The sequence below is a fragment of the Felis catus genome, chromosome A2 (assembly GCF_018350175.1).
Source record: "Felis catus isolate Fca126 chromosome A2, F.catus_Fca126_mat1.0, whole genome shotgun sequence".
In the NCBI taxonomy this organism is placed as follows: Eukaryota; Metazoa; Chordata; class Mammalia; order Carnivora; family Felidae; genus Felis; species Felis catus.
The window spans coordinates 146,396,931-146,413,967 of NC_058369.1; the positions used below are offsets into that span (position 1 = coordinate 146,396,931).

A 17,037-nucleotide genomic window follows, 5' to 3' on the forward strand; every position below is an offset into this window, starting at 1 on the left:
ATACTTTCATATCCCTTATTACATTTTATCCTATGAGCTGGGCAGGGCAAGATATTGCTATCCTAATTTCCATGCTGAGGAAACTAAGGCCAGGGCTCCACAGCAAGTCGGTGGCAGACTTGGAATGCAGCTCTCCGGACCCCTCGCCCCGTGCTCATTTGGGAAACGGAGGCATGAACACCAGCTGGCCAAGCAGAATCATCCAGCAACCGGCATCTCCTCCCATTGCGCAGCTCACACTCATGGTGGCTCGTTCTCCTGTGTCGGTGGTGTCTTTGTGCGCGGCCCCAGCCGATGCGGGGTTCGGAAGAGGCCTGCCTGGCCCGGTTCTCCCCTTCCCTTCCAGTATGTGCTCTTGTCTCCTAGGTGCTGCTGGATGAGGAGAGAGAAGCCATGGCCAAATCCCGCCGGTTGGAGCGTAGCACCAGCAGCTTTAGTTATGCCTCTTACCACACCCTGGAGGAGGTAGGTCTGCCCAGTTGCGCTCCGGGCTCTCTTGTCCCTTTGGGCCCTCAGGGTCTCCCGACTCAGGCAGAGACTAATGAAAGACTCTGAGGTCCGCGGGAGAGTGTGAAATGACTCTTGGGGAGTCTCTGGAGAGCAGAGCAGACACTGGGTGAAGGTCTGTCAGACATACACCTTCAAACAGGTCCGGAAGCCAGGATTCATATAGGGATAGAGAGAACTCAACAGTACAGCCCAGGTCAGGTCTGGGGACTGAGGAAAGGTCTACTAGGCAGAACACTGAGGTAGGGATGCATCACTGGCCAGAGCAGAGCAGGTAGTGGCATCTCCAAATCCAGCACTGTGGCTGGGGACTCAGGGGTCTTGACTTCTCCACAAGCATTTCTGGTGTCAAGTGGCCCCCGCTGTGGGTCCTGGAGCATCGAAGGGACAGGAAGCCAGGCACATTGGAGGGCCATTTTGTAGAATAGAACAGAGTTGCCTCAGTTGGAGACAATTCTTGCTCCCAGTTACAGCCCGCCTTTCTGGACACCCAGCCCAGAAAGAAACTCAAGGCATAGGTTCCATTTTCATGACAAAGATGCGATGGGATTGATATTGTCCCCTCTGGTTATCACTGTCATTACTCTCCCGTTTCACATGGCCTGGAATAGAAGATCCATTTTTTCCCATATGTTTGGTAATTCAATTATGTACATTGAAAGAGTGAGGGAAGGGGTTAATATGGCCTGTCAGTATTTATTGACATCCGAGATAAATAGTCCTGCCTTCAAACGGCTTAGAATCTCTAAGGGCCGAGAAGACCAAAACAGCTGGGTCGGTAGGGTCTGTCAAACGGACTGAATGGGCCAAGAGAGTGGAAGCAAGAGAAACTTCCACCCTGAGAGCCTTGCAGGTTGACCCTGGGGACTGGGTAGGGTGAGGACACTCCTCTTCCAGAAAGAGGCTCAGCTCTGCACAGGGCCAGTTGCCTTCAACACCAGCTCCGCGTCTTTGATGTGTGCAATTCTCCCGCTGGGTCCTTTTAGACCCTCAAGGGAGGTGGGACAGCACTGGGAGGGTGGGGTGGGGGAAGGAGGATATCCGGGGAGAGCCTGGGCCCCGCCCCTCCCTGCCTCCCTGCGGGTCTGACAAACTTCATTCCTTTCAGATATATAGCTGGATCGACAACTTTGTGGCCGAGCACTCAGATATAGTCTCAAAAATTCGGATTGGCCACAGCTTTGAAAATCGGTCCATTGTTGTCCTGAAGGTAAAATGCGGGCAGTGTTGACCACCAGACTCTACAGTGAGAGCCCCTGGCATAAGACTGAACTCACGCAGGGTCATGGCAGGGTGGGAGTTTTAGGGACAGAGAAGATGTGTATACTCCTGCCCTGAGGTGACCCACAGCTTTGGGGCCGTGGGGTTCAGGGACCTACTCTCGTAGGTATGGACAGGTGATGGTGCAGCGACCTGGCAGGTCCTGGGTCAGGAAGCAGGTGGGAGGGTTGCAAAGGAGATGGAATTGCAGGGTGGTGGTCATCACCCTGGTCTTGGGAGGGGAATGCGGGTGAGTCAGCATTCTCCCTATTCCCTTGGTTGCTTCATCTGTGAAATGGGAAGGGAGATAAATAGAGGCCTCAGTTACAAATGATTGAGGTCATCTGGCTCAGGCAGCCCCACAGATAGGCCCGAGTCTGTGGGGAGACCTCCCAGCCCTTCACGGGGGCCACTGGAAACAGCTGGAGCAAACTTGACGGCGGCAATGGCCTTGGTCATGAAGAAGGCAGGATAGGTAGGAGTGTGGAGTCGAGCCAAGCCAAAAACAAGTCTTAGTATGTGCCCTAAAGGGCCCCCTCAAGGCACTTGACGTCCAGCTCTCAGACAAGACGGCGCTCCGGCTCTCCACAGCCCTGGGGGACTCTTCCAGAGGGCCAAGTGTTCTCATCTAACTTGGGACTTGACCTCCTCATTCCCTGCTTTGATTTCCCCCAGGGGCCGTCCGTGTCCTCTCTTTAATGTGGCCTAGGACCTTGCTACTCAGAGTGGGGTCCTGGCACCTGCAGCACCACCCCCGGGAGCCCGTTAGAAATGCCCAACCACAGACCCCTCCCCAGACCTACTGAATCTGCATTTTCGTAAGATGCCGGGGGATTCGTGTGCCCTTTAAAGTTTGAGAAACACTAGTCTCAGACACTTTCAAGCCTGGGAAGCTCTGTGCTTCCAGCTGGATCACCTTGCTTCCCCAGTGCACCGCTGTGTCACCGGGGCTCCCACACGTGTGCACTTCATGGACCCATGCACAAGTCCCTGCATACACAGCCCCTGTCTCGGGACACAGGGCCGCCCCAGGCAGTGCCCATACACCTGGGGCCACCTTCTGGGAGCCTCGGGACAGCTCTGTAGCTGTCTCCGTTCAAACCTGTTTGGGACCCGGTGCTTTTACCCAGTTTAGCACTGGAGGACCTCAGCGCCGGGCCATCTGGATCGACACTGGAATCCACTCCCGGGAGTGGATCACCCATGCCACTGGCATCTGGACCGCCAAGAAGGTCAGCACAGATGATGGGGGTGGGGCTGGGGTGACGGCTACTCGACTCTTTTAGGGCGCCCCTGGTTGCGAGATTGTACTTGGCTTGTTTAAACCTCGGGGGCTCTCTACTCTCCTGTCCTTTGGAACAGCTGCCACGCGCTCTGGCCTTTTGCAGCGCAGCGCCCACATCCACCCTCCGCCTTCTAGTTGTTTAACCTCCAAGCCCACAAAGAATGTATCTGATGGCCTGATGCCACCCCTGCCTGCGGCCACTGGCTGTGCAGAAGTCCTGATCTACCTCAGAGGAGGGCCTGCCAGCGCCTCCCATCCCTCACCCTGTACCCACTCTGCCCTGGCCTGCAGATTGTCACTGAATATGGCAAAGACCGCACGCTGACGGACCTACTGGACGCCATGGACATCTTCATGGAGATCGTCACCAACCCTGATGGGTTTGCGTTTACCCACAGCATGGTGAGGACATTCGGGAGGGAGAGGGTCAGGGGTCAGGGTCAGCTCTGGGGGGCGGGGCGTGCAGGAACGGTCACTGTGGCTTTGGGAAGCTGAGCTGAGGTTCACTGGGGGCTGGCTCCTCAGGGGCTCCTGGTGGAGAGTCTCACGAAGGCAGGCAGGTGACTCAGGTACTGCAGCTGTGACTCAACCCCTGTCCTGCTGCCCAGGGAAGGCCACTGTTGGCAGCCTGTCCTCGGGCCTCCCCCCACACCACAGCTTTAACCATAGGTGATCCGCAGTCTTGGCCCAGCCTCGTAGCAGCCCCGTCCTGCCCTAGACATTCCTTCCTTTTGCCCCTCTCTGTCCCACCAGACACCGCCCACCCCTTCCTAGGACAGGATGTCGGAGGCTTCCATCCCTGGGAAAGGGGTGAATGTCCCCCGCCCTGGGCTTTTCAGAACCGCCTGTGGCGGAAGAACAAGTCCACCAGACCTGGAATCTTCTGCATCGGTGTGGATCTTAACAGGAACTGGAAGTCAGGTTTTGGAGGTATGGCAATCTGCTGGACCTGGGGGCAGGGCTGGAGAGGGACGTCTTGGCACGTCTCTCACACAGTCAGGTTATGTGGACCCATAACCGGAGAGGCAATGTAGTTAGTTCATGCGAGTGAGTCATGGCAGGAACAGGCAAGCACACGCCTAGGATTGGCTGTGCGATATGGGGAGGGGTTGCACATGCGTGGGCAACGTACGCATCCGCTCCAGCTTCGTGGGAAACGCGGGAAACGGCTCCTTGCTGCAGGGGTCAAATCCTAAATATGGCAGGGAAAGGTACAAGAGAGTCCTTCAGGTCGTCCCTTCAGGAGGGACAAGATAGTCTTGCTGGTTGTTCAAACCCTAGAGTTTATATGCCCCCCAGATCTCTCCAGCCCTTCCTTGTAGGGAGCCCACCAAGAGAAAATGCCTTCAAACTCATTTCCCGAGAGTCATGACCTGAAATTTGCCCCCTGGGGAGGCCAGAACAGTAGTTTAAATCTAAAATAAGCCAAGTTCTTACCACTGACACTGTCTTGAGCCTGGTTTTTACTTGCGACCCAGTTGCTTCGTAATCCTGGGCTGATGGACTGGTGCGTATCTGCAGGGCCGTATTTCTTCCAGGCAGAGGTGGGCAGCTTCCCCTCAAGTTCTTGGTGTTCTTCCTGATTATCACCCTTACCACACCGGGGACGTAGGGATTAGATGGGGAAACTGAGGTCTCCAGAAAGCCTAGGGACTAGTATGTGGACCCTGGGAATGCAGCGATTTGATCAATGGGATCCTGGGTCTAGCCAAGACAGGTTGCGTGGGCACCCCCTATTCTGGGGGTGTGGTGGGGTCGGAGTTTGGCTCCACAGGAGGCAGTGCCATTGCCGTTGAAAAGCAGATCCGCAGATGGATGGCCAGACCAATGAGACAGAACATTGTAGATCTGCCCATCACTGAAGATCTAGCTTCTTTCAGTCTGTTTTCATTGAAAAATAAGCATCTAAAGCATCCAGAGCAAGGCGCTCAGCCCATGGTGTGGGGGCTGCCCGAGGATCTGGCACTGTGTGTGTAACCACTTGTGTCAGGGAACACAACCGTGTAAAAATGGGTGTTTTCACCTTCAAATGACCAGCCCCTTTGCCCCAAGTTGCAATCCGCGAGGGCCCCTCAGAACCGGCTGCAGTGAGTACCCACGGACCCTGAGACAGACTGGCTAGCAGAAAGACAAATTACCTTTTAAAGAAAATAACTTTTGTGTGTTTCACCACAGGGGGCTGGAGGAAGTCAGTATATATACAATGTAAAAAAAAAAAACAAATGTATGGAAAAAAAAAAAAAAGCCCAGAGGGGACAAAAAGCTCCCATAATCCCACCACCCAAAGATTACTGCTTTTAATAATTTACCATGTCCTTCCAGAGATTTCCCCTTGCTACAAATTACATTTTCAGAGAAGGAAAAATAAATAGCTAATGAATCCATTAGCAGGTACTTGTGACACAGGCAGGCTCAGAGGACTTTGACTATGAACGTCAGAGAGAGGCAGGCAGCTAATTCCCATTTGGTCAGGGGAAGATTAGTTTATGCTGCTTAGCTCAAACCAGAACTAATGGCCTGAAGTGTTTCTCCATATTTGGGCAAAGCCACCTGGTCGTTGGCAGGGGAACCGCTTTCCTTGCGTGGGCTGCAAACGCAGACAAAGCTTTCAGCCTCCCCCGCTCTGCTCATCTGTTGCTGTTTGTCATTCATCAAGTGTAGCAGGTGCAGAAGCTCCCGGCAGACACAACAAACAGGGCCACTGTCCAGCCTGTGGGGCCGCTCCTCACCCTTGCTTCCTGCAGGCACATCCCCTTCTCACCAGGGTCCCCGCCCCGGGCGAGGACCCGCAGACCGAGGGGGTCTCGCTCCCCGGTGACAGAATTGCCTCCGGGCCTGCCTGTGGACAGAAATAGTGTGTGTCTGGGTTGGTGACTCAGGCTGGAAGATTTTGTTTATGGTTTTATCATTGCCTTAATTTAATTGCTGCATAATGAGTAATCTGTAGACCATCCCTCCCACTCACGCTGCCCTCCCCTGCGCTCTTGGGGAGGACCGGTTTGCCGCAATCCTAGTGCAGCATCCGGACCAGTCCGTGGGCCAGGCGCCCCAGTCCTCGGGCCAGTGCACTGCCCTGAGGGTCTGGGGGCGGGGGGCCCTCTGGCATCCTTGGGAGGCTCCAGAAGTTGGGGTGATCCCTGACCTCTGCATTGGGCTTGTGCGCAGTCATTTCAGGAAGGAGGAAGAAGAGGAAGAACAGGGATGGCTCCTTCCAAATAACCCCCAAATCTTGACCAACCCACAGCCCAGCCCCCCATGACGTGGCCCCTGGGGAGGGCAGGCAGACAGAAGAGGAAGAAAAGAAATGGAGAGCAAAGAATCTAGGAGATAGGAGCAAGTGAAATTTGCAAACAGAATAGAAGGTCAGTTCCTCTTTGTCCTCTCCCCCAACTTAGGTCCCCAAGAAGAATCGTCAAAGGCTCTTTACGTCTGTGGCTCCCAGACCAGCTTCAGGCAGCTATGGGGATCTAGTCTCTCTCTTTTTGGCCCCAAGTTCATGTTGCTCCTGGGGCCACAGCTGTGGCAAAGCTTGAGCAGATGCTAAGTCTGAGCGCTCAACTGACCAAGTTTTCCGCATGGCAGTGGACAGAGAAGGGTCAGCTCATAGGGGTGGCTGCTCATTGAGGAAGCCAGGGTTGGAGACCTAGAGTTTCTTCTGAAGGCAGCTGCCAAAGAAGGCCCACTTTTCTAATGGAACAAGTGAGGACTTAACCAAAGGACAAGCCGGGGAAGCTCTCTACAGGGCAAGAGAGTCGCTGAGTCGACCCTCTAAGACTAGGGTTTGTGATAAATACCCATCCAAATCTCAGTGGCTTAATATAGTAAAGGTTTGTTTTTCATGCACAGGAAGCTCAATGTGGGTAGGTGACTCTCCTTGGCAGCTTTCTCCCAATCGTGAGAGAAGGATCCGGGATGCTTCCTCCATCTAGAGGTTTTTGCTTTCAACCACATAGACTGAGGAGAGTGTGGAGAAGTCATGCCTGCTCTTACGAGCCTCCAGCTAGAAGTGACACCTCATTACTGCTCACATTCTCGTTGGCCGGAAGTGGTCACATGGCCTCAACCAAACTGCAAAGGAGGCTGGGAAATGTGGAGGAGTAGCTGGATATTTTGTGAGCATTAAGTGTCTTTCCCAAGCCTTGGAATTTGAAGCCTCTGGGTGCTTTTCTTTTTCTTCCAGGAAATGGTTCTAATAACAACCCCTGCTCTGAGACTTATCGTGGGCCCTCCCCTCAGTCGGAGCCAGAGGTGGCTGCCATCGTGGACTTCATCACATCCCATGGGAACATCAAGGCTCTGATCTCCATTCACAGCTACTCTCAGATGCTCATGTACCCTTACGGCCACTCATCGGAGCCTGTTCCAAACCAGAAGGAGTTGGTGAGCTTGGCTCCTGGGGGCTTGGGGGAGGCATCAGGCAGGCTCCCACAGGGTTGAGGCCCTCACTCTGAAACAAGGGTCTGGACCAGTTGACCCCATGGTGGGAAGGAGAGGAGAGCTTGTTGTGCTCACGTGTGGTCAAGTTCAAAGCCGGAGGTGCTGTGCTCCCTTCTCGTGAGAGTCATCTACATATCCAACTTCCAGGACTCCTGAGTTCCCGTTTCTCAGCAGCTGGTGAGGGTGTGGGAGCACGGGGGGCCCCGGCCTCTCACCCTCTGGATGTAATCTCGCAGAACGATCTTGCCAAGGACGCAGCGCAGGCCCTGTATGAGGTCCACGGGATCCAGTACATTTATGGCAGCATCAGCACCACCCTCTGTGAGTGAGCCTTCCCCTGGCTGCTGCTTTCGGCACCACATCCACCGGGGGTGGTGGGCGGGTGCAGTCTCTTTGCCGACTGGCGGCACTGGTTGGCCCCAGGGCCATAGGTCTGACCGGGCCGAGTCAGAGCTGGTTTCCAATCGGAATAGAGGGGTGAGTGGTGGCACCCAGAAACAGGCAGCTGCTTCTCTGCAGCACTAATTAATGCCCAACTCCCAATGCCTGGCTCTGTGATGGTCCCTGAGAGAGGAGATCTTAAGGGTGGTGGCCTCGAGGAGCTTTCCCTTTGCCAGGGGGAGAGAATGGGGAGAGAGGGCAGGGGGTGGCCCAGGTTGAGGCCTGGGTCAGGAAGCCTGATGTTGTCTGGGGTGAGTTGGGGTCAAGCTCCCAGGGCCCACTTACCACTCAGGATGCCTCTTAGCAAAACACCCTATTCTTCCTTTGCCGGGGGGGGGGGGGCATTTCTTTGCCCTTTTTTTTTTTTTTTAATTTTTTTTTTTTCTTCGCCCTTTTACATCCAGATGTGGCCAGCGGGATCACTGTCGACTGGGCCTATGACAATGGCATCAAGTTCTCCTTCACCTTTGAGCTCCGGGACACGGGGCGCTATGGCTTCCTGCTGCCGGCCTCCCAGATCATCCCCACGGCCCAGGAGACGTGGCTGGCACTTCGGACCATCATGGAGCACACCTTGAATCACCCCTACTAGCAACACCACCGAGGGCAGAGCGGGAAGGTTCATTCCCTTCCCCGAGGACCGGGGCTCCTCCTGAAACCCAAGTGATGCCTCCTGTTCCCCACACCCCAACCCTGACCCCTTAGGAAATAAATACAAGTTTGAACAGGCTTGATGGCCTCTGGGGCTGGCCACCAACCCCTTTGGGCTCGCATTGAGGAGGGGAGAGGGGCACTTGAAACGCCTCTTCAGTCCCCAGGTAGTCAGGAGGGTTGAGGGGCCAGCCGACCTTACACTTGCTCATCCTGCAAATGTCCTCCAGGCCCACGGCAGACAATGCACCTGCTGGGGGCTGCTAGTAGGCACATTGTCCCCTTGGTGTTTACATCCTAAGATGATCCTGGAGGGGACAATGTTTGATCAAAAGCCGTGGCTCTCCGGTGGCGACATTTCCGGCACCTTGAGGGAGAGGTGGGGACAGGCAGGCAGCTTCCTCCTCTTCCTGCTTCATTTCCTATGTTGGTAGGGGTCAGGGGTTCATTTCAGACTCCCCCTCTTTGAAGATCCCATTCACCCTCTAAAGGAGAGTGAACAAGTCACTGGTTTGTGACCTGTGCCTCCTGGGCACCCTCGCAGTCTCTGCTGGTCCCGGACAGAGTCACGGCCAGTCAGGGCCAGCACGGCAAAGCCCCACACATCCAGGGAGAGGAAATCCTCTCCCCCCCCCCCCCCCCCCCCCCCCGTCTTTGCCACAGTCACCATGGTTGTCCTGCGCTGAGTGGTTAGTCCCGGCCCGGCATTTACTAAGTAAGCACTTTATTTAAGGGAGAGAAGGGAGAATATTTTGAGATAGAAGAAACAAGATGCACCCCCTCCCAATCCTGAGGTTTCTTTATTTTTTTTTTTTTAGATTTATTTATTTATTTATATTATTTATTTTGAGAGAGACAGAGACAGCATGAGCAGGGGAAGGGCAGAGAGAGAGAGAGAGAGAGAGAGAGAGAGAGAGAGCATCCCAAGCAGGCTCCACGCTTGGCAACGCAGAGCCCGACACGGGGCTCAAACTTACGAAACCACGAGATCATGACCTGAGCCAAAACCAAGAGTTGGCCGCTTAACCGACGGAGCCTTCCAGGCGCCCCTCCTGAGGTTGTTCCTAATACTTTCCGCCTTCCTCCACCCCTGGGGAGCAGAGAGAGTGGGTCTGTTTGCCCCGCCCTCAGGGCAAGGCAGGTACTCTGAAGAAGCTGGAGGTCAACAGCAACGCTGGGTGGGTCTGTGCACGTCTGAGGCAGAAAGCGAGACTTTCATTTGCAAGGGCCAGACTTTGGTTTTGTTGCAAAAGAGGAGGATTGTGGGTACCCGGGAGCTGGCCCCTGCAGGACACAGAGCACGGAGTTTTACTCTAAATCGCACACATGGAAGAAAGGAGGGTGAAGTGAGAACAAGTCCCTCTTTCCACCCTAAAAGGAGATAGAGGTTAAATTGGTAGATGGAGGGGATGGGTAGTGATCGGAACTCTAGGTGAGGCCCAGGTCCGAAAGGGCAATGAAGGAGCAGATTAACAATGGCCGAGCCAAGGGGTCTAGGCAGGTTATTAGAGTGTACCCACGAGGCTGGGTACACTCTGAGCTGCGTAGCGCTCTGAGCAAAGAAATGGTGAGGAGGCCTGGGGATGCCTGTGCCCAGGACCTGCCATGCCATGAGGAGGCCTGAGCAAGTCAGGGTAATGAATACCTGAAGAACCCAGATCCTCTCCAGGGGAAGAGCCAAAAAAAGGGAAGCATCCCGATTGGCGCTGGGGTTTCTCCCAGGAGACAGATTTTTTTTTTAAAGCTGGAAGTGATTTGAGCGAGCTAGAATTTCCAAGCTAAAGTTTTCTGCTATTAGCGGGAATATGAGGCCATGGGCTACATTAGTATAAGCTACAGATAAATAAAGCAAGTTATACCTTTATACACCGGAGTGCGTGATTATAACTTTTGTACCCTCTGTGCAAATATTTTAATTTGGGCCTCTTGGGGAGGATATTATCAGTGTTTAAAATTTTTTTTTTTTCTTAATGTTTTTATTTATTTTTGAGAGAGAGACAGAGCATGAGCAGGGGAGGGGCAGAGAGAGAGGGAGACAGAATCTGAAGCAGGCTCCAGGCTCCGAGCTGTCAGCACAGAGCCTGACGTGGGGCTCAAACCCACAGACTGTGAGATCATGACCCGAGCTCAAGTCGGACACTTAACTGACTGAGCCACCCAGATGCCCCGATTCGGAGAGATTTTAAAGGCCACACAAGATCACATGGATGGGAAGTTGTCAAAGGGGTTTTGAACTCGGGTTTGTCTGACTCCAAAACCACTATGTCTCCATTTGTCCAAGTGTGACCTGTGGCCACATTGGCAGCAGAACCCGTGGGGAGTAATTTAATGTGAAGATATTCGGGTTTCATTCCCAGAGTGAAACAATCTCTGGGGTGTACCCCCTCCTCCCCAAATGTGTATTTTTACCACCTGCCCCAGGAGTTCTGAGGTCCCTTAAAGGCTGAGAACCACCTGCTTTCCTGTCTCCCAGAAGAACACATTTGAGTTTCCCTGGGGGAGTTGGGGCCTTGGGTCTCCCACCTTTTGCCATTATCTGTTAGGGCCGAGGGTGGTTACAACGGCGGGACGCTGGTCATCCTTTGCCAGAGTATTGCCAAGGGGCTGCCTTAGCCTAGCCCTGGTCTGCAGACCACAGGCCTCAGCATCACGTGGGAGCTTGCTGGAAATACAAACTCTCAGGCCACCCAAAACCTCCTGAATCAGAAAGAACCTCTGGGCATGGGACCAGGTGATGCCAATGCCATGCTGGAGAAGCATGGCCCTAGAGGCAGGAGGGTCTGGACCCTGATGAGCTTCTCAGTAACAACAGTGAAAATAATAACCGTTTCTAGCACGTACCGTGCGCCATTCATGCTTCCAAGCGCATGACAGGTTTCAACACGTTGGCTCCTCATGGCTCCGAGAAGCAAGACTCTCACTGTTTTTATTTTCAAATCAAGAGGCTCAGGATGAGGATAATAGCCAAAGGGCGCCCAGCGACTGAGAGGCAGGCCTGGGACCTGAGTCTTGCCCAGAGCCCCTCAGGACCAGGGGCCAGGAGCTTGTTCTCACAGCCATGTTGGAAAGACCTCTGCGAGGCCAACAGGCTCACAAGAGTTGGGGCTGAGGCTTCTTTACAGATGGCGGTCTTCTTGAAAGGCAACTTTCCCTTTAAAACCCTTCAATGACTTAACCCCCCCCCCCCACCCAAGGTGCCGCGTGGCTGGCCCTGCACACCTCTCCCGCTTTGCCTGAACACCTTGGTCATCAGCCCCAAGCCCCCTGACCTCCTCACAGCTCCTTTGGCTCCTTCCCAACTGGAAGCCCTTGCCTGTGCTCCTCCTTCTCGGGAACATTCTCTCCTCTCACTCTCCCTCCAAATGACCCACTCCTTAAATTTTCCCCTTCAGTATAATTTCCTCACTTAGTCCTTCTAGGACCATCCATGAGAAGTAGATGTATTCTCTTTGCCGAGGCCTTACGTGCTTCCTCGATTACAGTGATAGTAACTGACTTCTTTGTTGCTTTGTCTCTGCCGCTAGTTTGACTGCTCTGTAAGGGTAGGGACCACGTTCGGGTTATTCACCCTCAGTTCCTGTCAGGTGCACAGTGGGTACTCGGTATTTGTCAAAAGAGTGCTTCTCGTCCTCGTCCTCGTCCTTGTACGGATCAGAACTAGGTTTAGCATTAGGTGACAGAATGGCTTTAGCAGATCGGGGTTTTATTATTTTTTTTCATGTAATAAGTTGCCTGAGGTGGGTAGACCAGCCCACCTGACTGAACCTGACTCCTTGGCGCGCTGGGGACCCAGACCTTTCTGGACTGTTCTGTTGTGTCACTCGGCCATCATTTTGACCTCCGGTCTACCTCCATCACGTGACTGAATTCCAGGCAGGATGAGGGGGCCAGGGCAACAAACGTGAGCCAGCGGCTGAGTTGGGCGATCCCCGGACTTCAACTTACACGTTATTGGCTGGGACTGTGTCGGTGGCCATGCTCAGCTGCAAGGGAGGCTGGGAAATCACTTTATAGCTGAGCACACTGCTGCCCCCAGTGAAATTAGAGTTCTGCTGGAAAGGAGAAAGGGGAGAATGGATATTGGAAAGACAGCCAGCGGTCGGCTGCTGCTTCTCAGAAGGGAGAGAAGATCTGAAGGGGGTCTCTGAATCAGTTTCTTTGCTCTAGGTAATCAAGTGACTGACTAAATGATTAAGCCACAGAACTTTCCAGGGCCCTTTCAAAGCTTCTGGCCCAACCCCCTCATCTTACAGGTATGAAGGCTGGGGGTCTCTGGACTGGCGAGGCCCTGCATGAACCTAACATCTGGGAGAAGACTAAAGCGAGGCCTCTTCTTCCTCTGACCGAGGGGGTCTCCTCAGGAAGCCCAGGGACGTGACGTTTGGAGGAGTTTCTCAAGTGAAAACTCAAGACTTCAACATGTGAGTTTTAGAGATATTACAGAATAATCTCTTGTTCATAAAATCTGAATATCTTTGTTTTTCATTTCTGGGGTACATAATGCCAAACAGGAGTTCAGTTTTTCTCCATGCTGCCTGATTGGTTGTTGTTTTTTTTTTTTTTGCCCACCCCCCCTTCCAACAAACTGCTCTTTTTAGGTTATGTTTTTTCATCCTTCTCACCAGTAAAATTTATGAGCATTTACTTAAAAGAAAAAAACATTGGAAAAACTGAAGAGAGAAAGAGTGATTATACATATGGAAAACTATAAAGAACCACAGTGAATGTGCTGTGGTTATTGCTTTCTTAAAAAAACAAACCAGGCAGGCAGTTTGGAACCTGAAAGAGTCCTGTGTGAGGGCAGGCGGGTGGCAGAGGTGGAGAGCGATGGCCGAGTGGCCGCGGTCCAGGGAGTCCAGTGAGGAGCCCTTAGCTCCCCCCACCCCCACTCCCCGCCCTCCGCCATCTCCCCTCTGACCGCCCCCGACCGGCCCAGAGAGAAAATGACTTTACTGAAATCATAAAATTAAATTAAAAAAAAAAAAACACACAAAAACTTCTTCAGAAAACTAAGAAGGCCCAGACAGCCACTTGCTACAGGCTGAGAGAATCCAGGGAACGTCAGCCTGTCAGTGTTCCACACACGGGTGAAGTCAGGCCACATCTTGAGCTTGGGGGGGGCAAGTCATGTTCTTCTGGGGATGGGGGGGAGGGGGCCGGTGTCCCGAAGGACTTTAGCCTGTTCCGCCTTCCAATGTTCTCCTTCCCCAAGTATGTGGGACAGTCCTTGGCAACGACGACCTGTTCGCAAATCCGTTGGTCCGGCTTGCTCTTCATTCACCTCTTGCTGTCTTGGCCAAACTCTGTGGCTCCCCATCTGCCCTCCTGCCCTCCCCCCATCAAGTCCCCAAAGCACAGTTAAGAACGCAGGGTAACATTTCACAAAATTTGACCTGGGCATACAGAAGGGAAATACGATGTGGAAAGTAAAACCCTTCAACTGGACGCTGGCTTTGGAGCTGGTTCGTGTGCCTTTGTGAGACAGCCCCTCCTCCTCCTCCACCCTCTTGACCCGGTTCCCACGTTGCCTCTCCCCTCCCCCTTTTTCTTTTTCTTTTTCTTTTTCTTTTTCTTTTTCTTTTTTTCTTTTTCTTTTTCTTTTTCTTTTTCTTTTTCTTTTTCTTTTTCTTTTTCTTTTCTTTTTCTTTTTCTTTTTCTTTTTCTTTTTCTTTTCCTTTTTCTTTTTCTTTTTCTTTTTTTACATTATGGGACATTCCTGCTTAGGTCTTCTCTCTTCCACATCTCTGTTCTGAGATTTCGCTTCTGACTTGACGCTTCCTAAAAACCCATTGAGTGTTTCTGTCTTTGGGATGCGGATTCTGCCTCCCTTTTGGAGACACACGCTAGCCACTTGAAAGTGGGAGTTCTGCAGCTTCAAAGCGAACACATAGGTCCTACTGGGCGCTCCGTTAGGAAAGTGAAACTCAAGGAGGCTGCCACCAGGGCCTCGTCCTCCCAGCCTTCCATGAAGCCCCCGAGACCCGCAGCCTCCCCCTGCGGCCCCCCACCCCTGCAGCCTCCGCAAGACGTGGCCCCTCTCCACCCGCACTGTCCTGGGAACACTCATCCATCACAGGCCCCAGGACCCCTGTGGCTCTGCTCTGATCTGTTCACAAACCTGGAGAGCCCCTACCCAGACCTGTCATCACGGCTGTGATTCGTTCGGGGGTACAGAATACAAATGTCCTAGAATCATAAAGCGTTACCACTAGAAGAGACCAAGGAGATCATTCTGTCCTACTCTCTCAATACGTTGATGAGGAAACTGAGGCTGAGGGATGTGCACGTGATCTCCCCAATCATATAATAGGTTTATGGCGATTTACTTTTGGAAGGCACTCCCTCTCCTGTTTTTTGCTCTTTTCGGAAGGCAGAGGCTGTGTTTTTTGTTGGTTGGTTTTGTTTTTTAGGTACGTGTGCTAGAAAGCCTCCTTGATAAAGCTTGAGGGGGGGAAATGGAACTAATTGGTTCTTCGAAGAGCGGGGGTGGGGGTGGGGTGGCTAGAACCGCCTGAATCACCTGGTCTTAGTTAGAGTCGGGAGGGGTGGTCCTTCGGAAGGAGGAGGACGCCGGGCAGGGAAAATGAGATGTGTTCATTACAGTCCACCGCTTAGCTGCCTCAAATTCTCATAGACTTCTCTTCCCATTCGCACGAGTGTACCACATACAGCCTGAAACACACGTGCCGCAGGGAGACAGCTGAAGTCTCATCCAGCTCCTGCATCCAGTCATTCTGACGGTGCCCATTTGTGCTCTCTGCGAGGATCCCTCTTGTCCACTGTCTCCTTTGATCCCCAATATGGACATGGGGAACTGATTCTCCTGCCTTTATAACAACCCATTTTCTAGGTTTTAGTTTGGGGATCTTTAAGCATTGTTGTAGAGCCTCTGTTTATCATGCTTGGGGACTCTCTGGCAACAGGGTTGCCATGGATAGTTGTCCAGTTTGTACACTGCACAAAAACATTCTGCTGGGAGGAGGAGGGACTATGTCTGCCCAGAGGGAGACTAATGCCTTTTCCCATTTCACATAAAGGCTCCCCTAAGCTAAAATTGTATTGTCTTCTGACAACACAAGCACTTTAAAAGCTTAGTAGAGGGGTGCCTGGGTGGCTCAGTCGGTTGAGCGGCCGACTTCGGCTCAGGTCACGATCTCGCAGTCCGTGAGTTCGAGCCCCACATCAGGCTCTGTGCTGACAGCTCGGAGCCTGGAGCCTGTTTTGGATTCTGTGTCTCCCTCTCTCTGACCCTCCCCCGTTCATGCTCTGTCTCTCTCTGTCTCAAAAATAAATAAGCATTAAAAAAAATTTTTTTTTAAAAATTAAAAAATAAAAAAAAAATAAAGCTTAGTAGATGCATCAGTTAGCAACAAACAATAAACAACGGTGCTTTTTACAGTTAATATGGAGGAAATGTATATTCTTTCATATTATATAGTCCAAAGGTGGGGCAACAGACTTGATAATATCCAGAGAAAGGTGTCTCCTTCTCAAGAGTGGAGAAACATTTTCTAGAAGCTTCCTTGCTGGCTTCCTTTCACCTCTTATTGGCCCAACAGAGTCACATGCCTACCCCAGACCAATCACTTGCAAAAGACAATGGGGTTCCTCAATTGTCTTTTTTTTTAATGTTTATTTTTGAGAGAGAGAGAGAAAGAGAGAGAGAGCATGATCAGGGGAGGGGCAGAGAGAGACAGAGACACAGAATCCGAAGCAGGCTCCAGGTTCTGAGCCATCAGCACAGAGCCTGATGTGGGGCCTGTGGAAGAAGGGAGGGACACTGGACTCTACTCCATGTGGCTTCAGCTGTCCTTTCTCTGCGTTCAGGCCTTAGCCCCGTGACTTGTCCAAGAATCTGCATACCAGGCTGGTGGCTTCTTTCTCATGCTAATAGGTCTCGATGGCCTTCATCTTGGCCCTTGCTTTGGACCAATGTGAAGCAAGCCACTGTGGAAAGGCAGTACTGTGGCCCTCTGCCCCAGGTTTCGTTCTAGCAAATTGGTTTTTTACCAAAAGGCAATTTTCAGCACCCTGAGGTGCTTTGGAGGAGCCCAGGGAATTAGGCCTAGCCTCCACCTGAGACCCAAAGTCCTCTCCCATTGTGTTTCCAGCTTCCTGCCAGTGCTGACCCTCATTTTAGCTTGCGGCATTGAATTAATCTTTTCCAACCTTGCAAGAAAATAGATTACATGACTCTTGGACACCTTAGATGTCTGGCTGGAGGCTTCAAGAGGCCCACTTGGCAGGGCAGGGCCCTTCCCCACCCCTCCTCCTTTCTGCAATGGGTTTGTCTTTTCTGGAAGGAATTCACAGAAGGCCCGAGAATTAGCCAACACCCCCCCACCCCCACCCCAACATGTGTAATGTGCGTGAAACAGAGTCAAATTATAGGACAGCTTTAGAGTTAGAAATACAAAAAGAAATATTGTTTTCATAATGCAAACTGAAGACAGGCT

The 17,037-nt window shown here is 52.4% G+C and overlaps 1 protein-coding gene across 6 annotated transcripts in view; it reads left to right on the forward strand.

Annotated features, from left to right (window-relative positions):
• CPA5 (carboxypeptidase A5) overlaps positions 1-12,999 on the forward strand; it is a 47,943-nt gene extending 34,944 nt beyond the window's left edge. For 5 of the 6 annotated variants that reach the window (XM_045052755.1, XM_045052753.1, XM_006929376.5 and 2 more), the window contains 8 exons: positions 367-465; positions 1,616-1,717; positions 2,898-2,999; positions 3,344-3,454; positions 3,892-3,982; positions 7,233-7,432; positions 7,726-7,810; positions 8,335-8,660. In XM_045052755.1, the coding sequence (XP_044908690.1) occupies positions 367-465; positions 1,616-1,717; positions 2,898-2,999; positions 3,344-3,454; positions 3,892-3,982; positions 7,233-7,432; positions 7,726-7,810; positions 8,335-8,522 (978 nt within the window). In that variant the 3' untranslated portion in view covers positions 8,523-8,660. Of the gene's footprint in view, positions 1-366; positions 466-1,615; positions 1,718-2,897; positions 3,000-3,343; positions 3,455-3,891; positions 3,983-7,232; positions 7,433-7,725; positions 7,811-8,334; positions 8,661-12,834 lie in introns of those variants that run through there. The other variant, XM_011280548.4, reaches the window with a different exon arrangement.
• Positions 13,000-17,037: the final 4,038 nt, after the last annotated feature.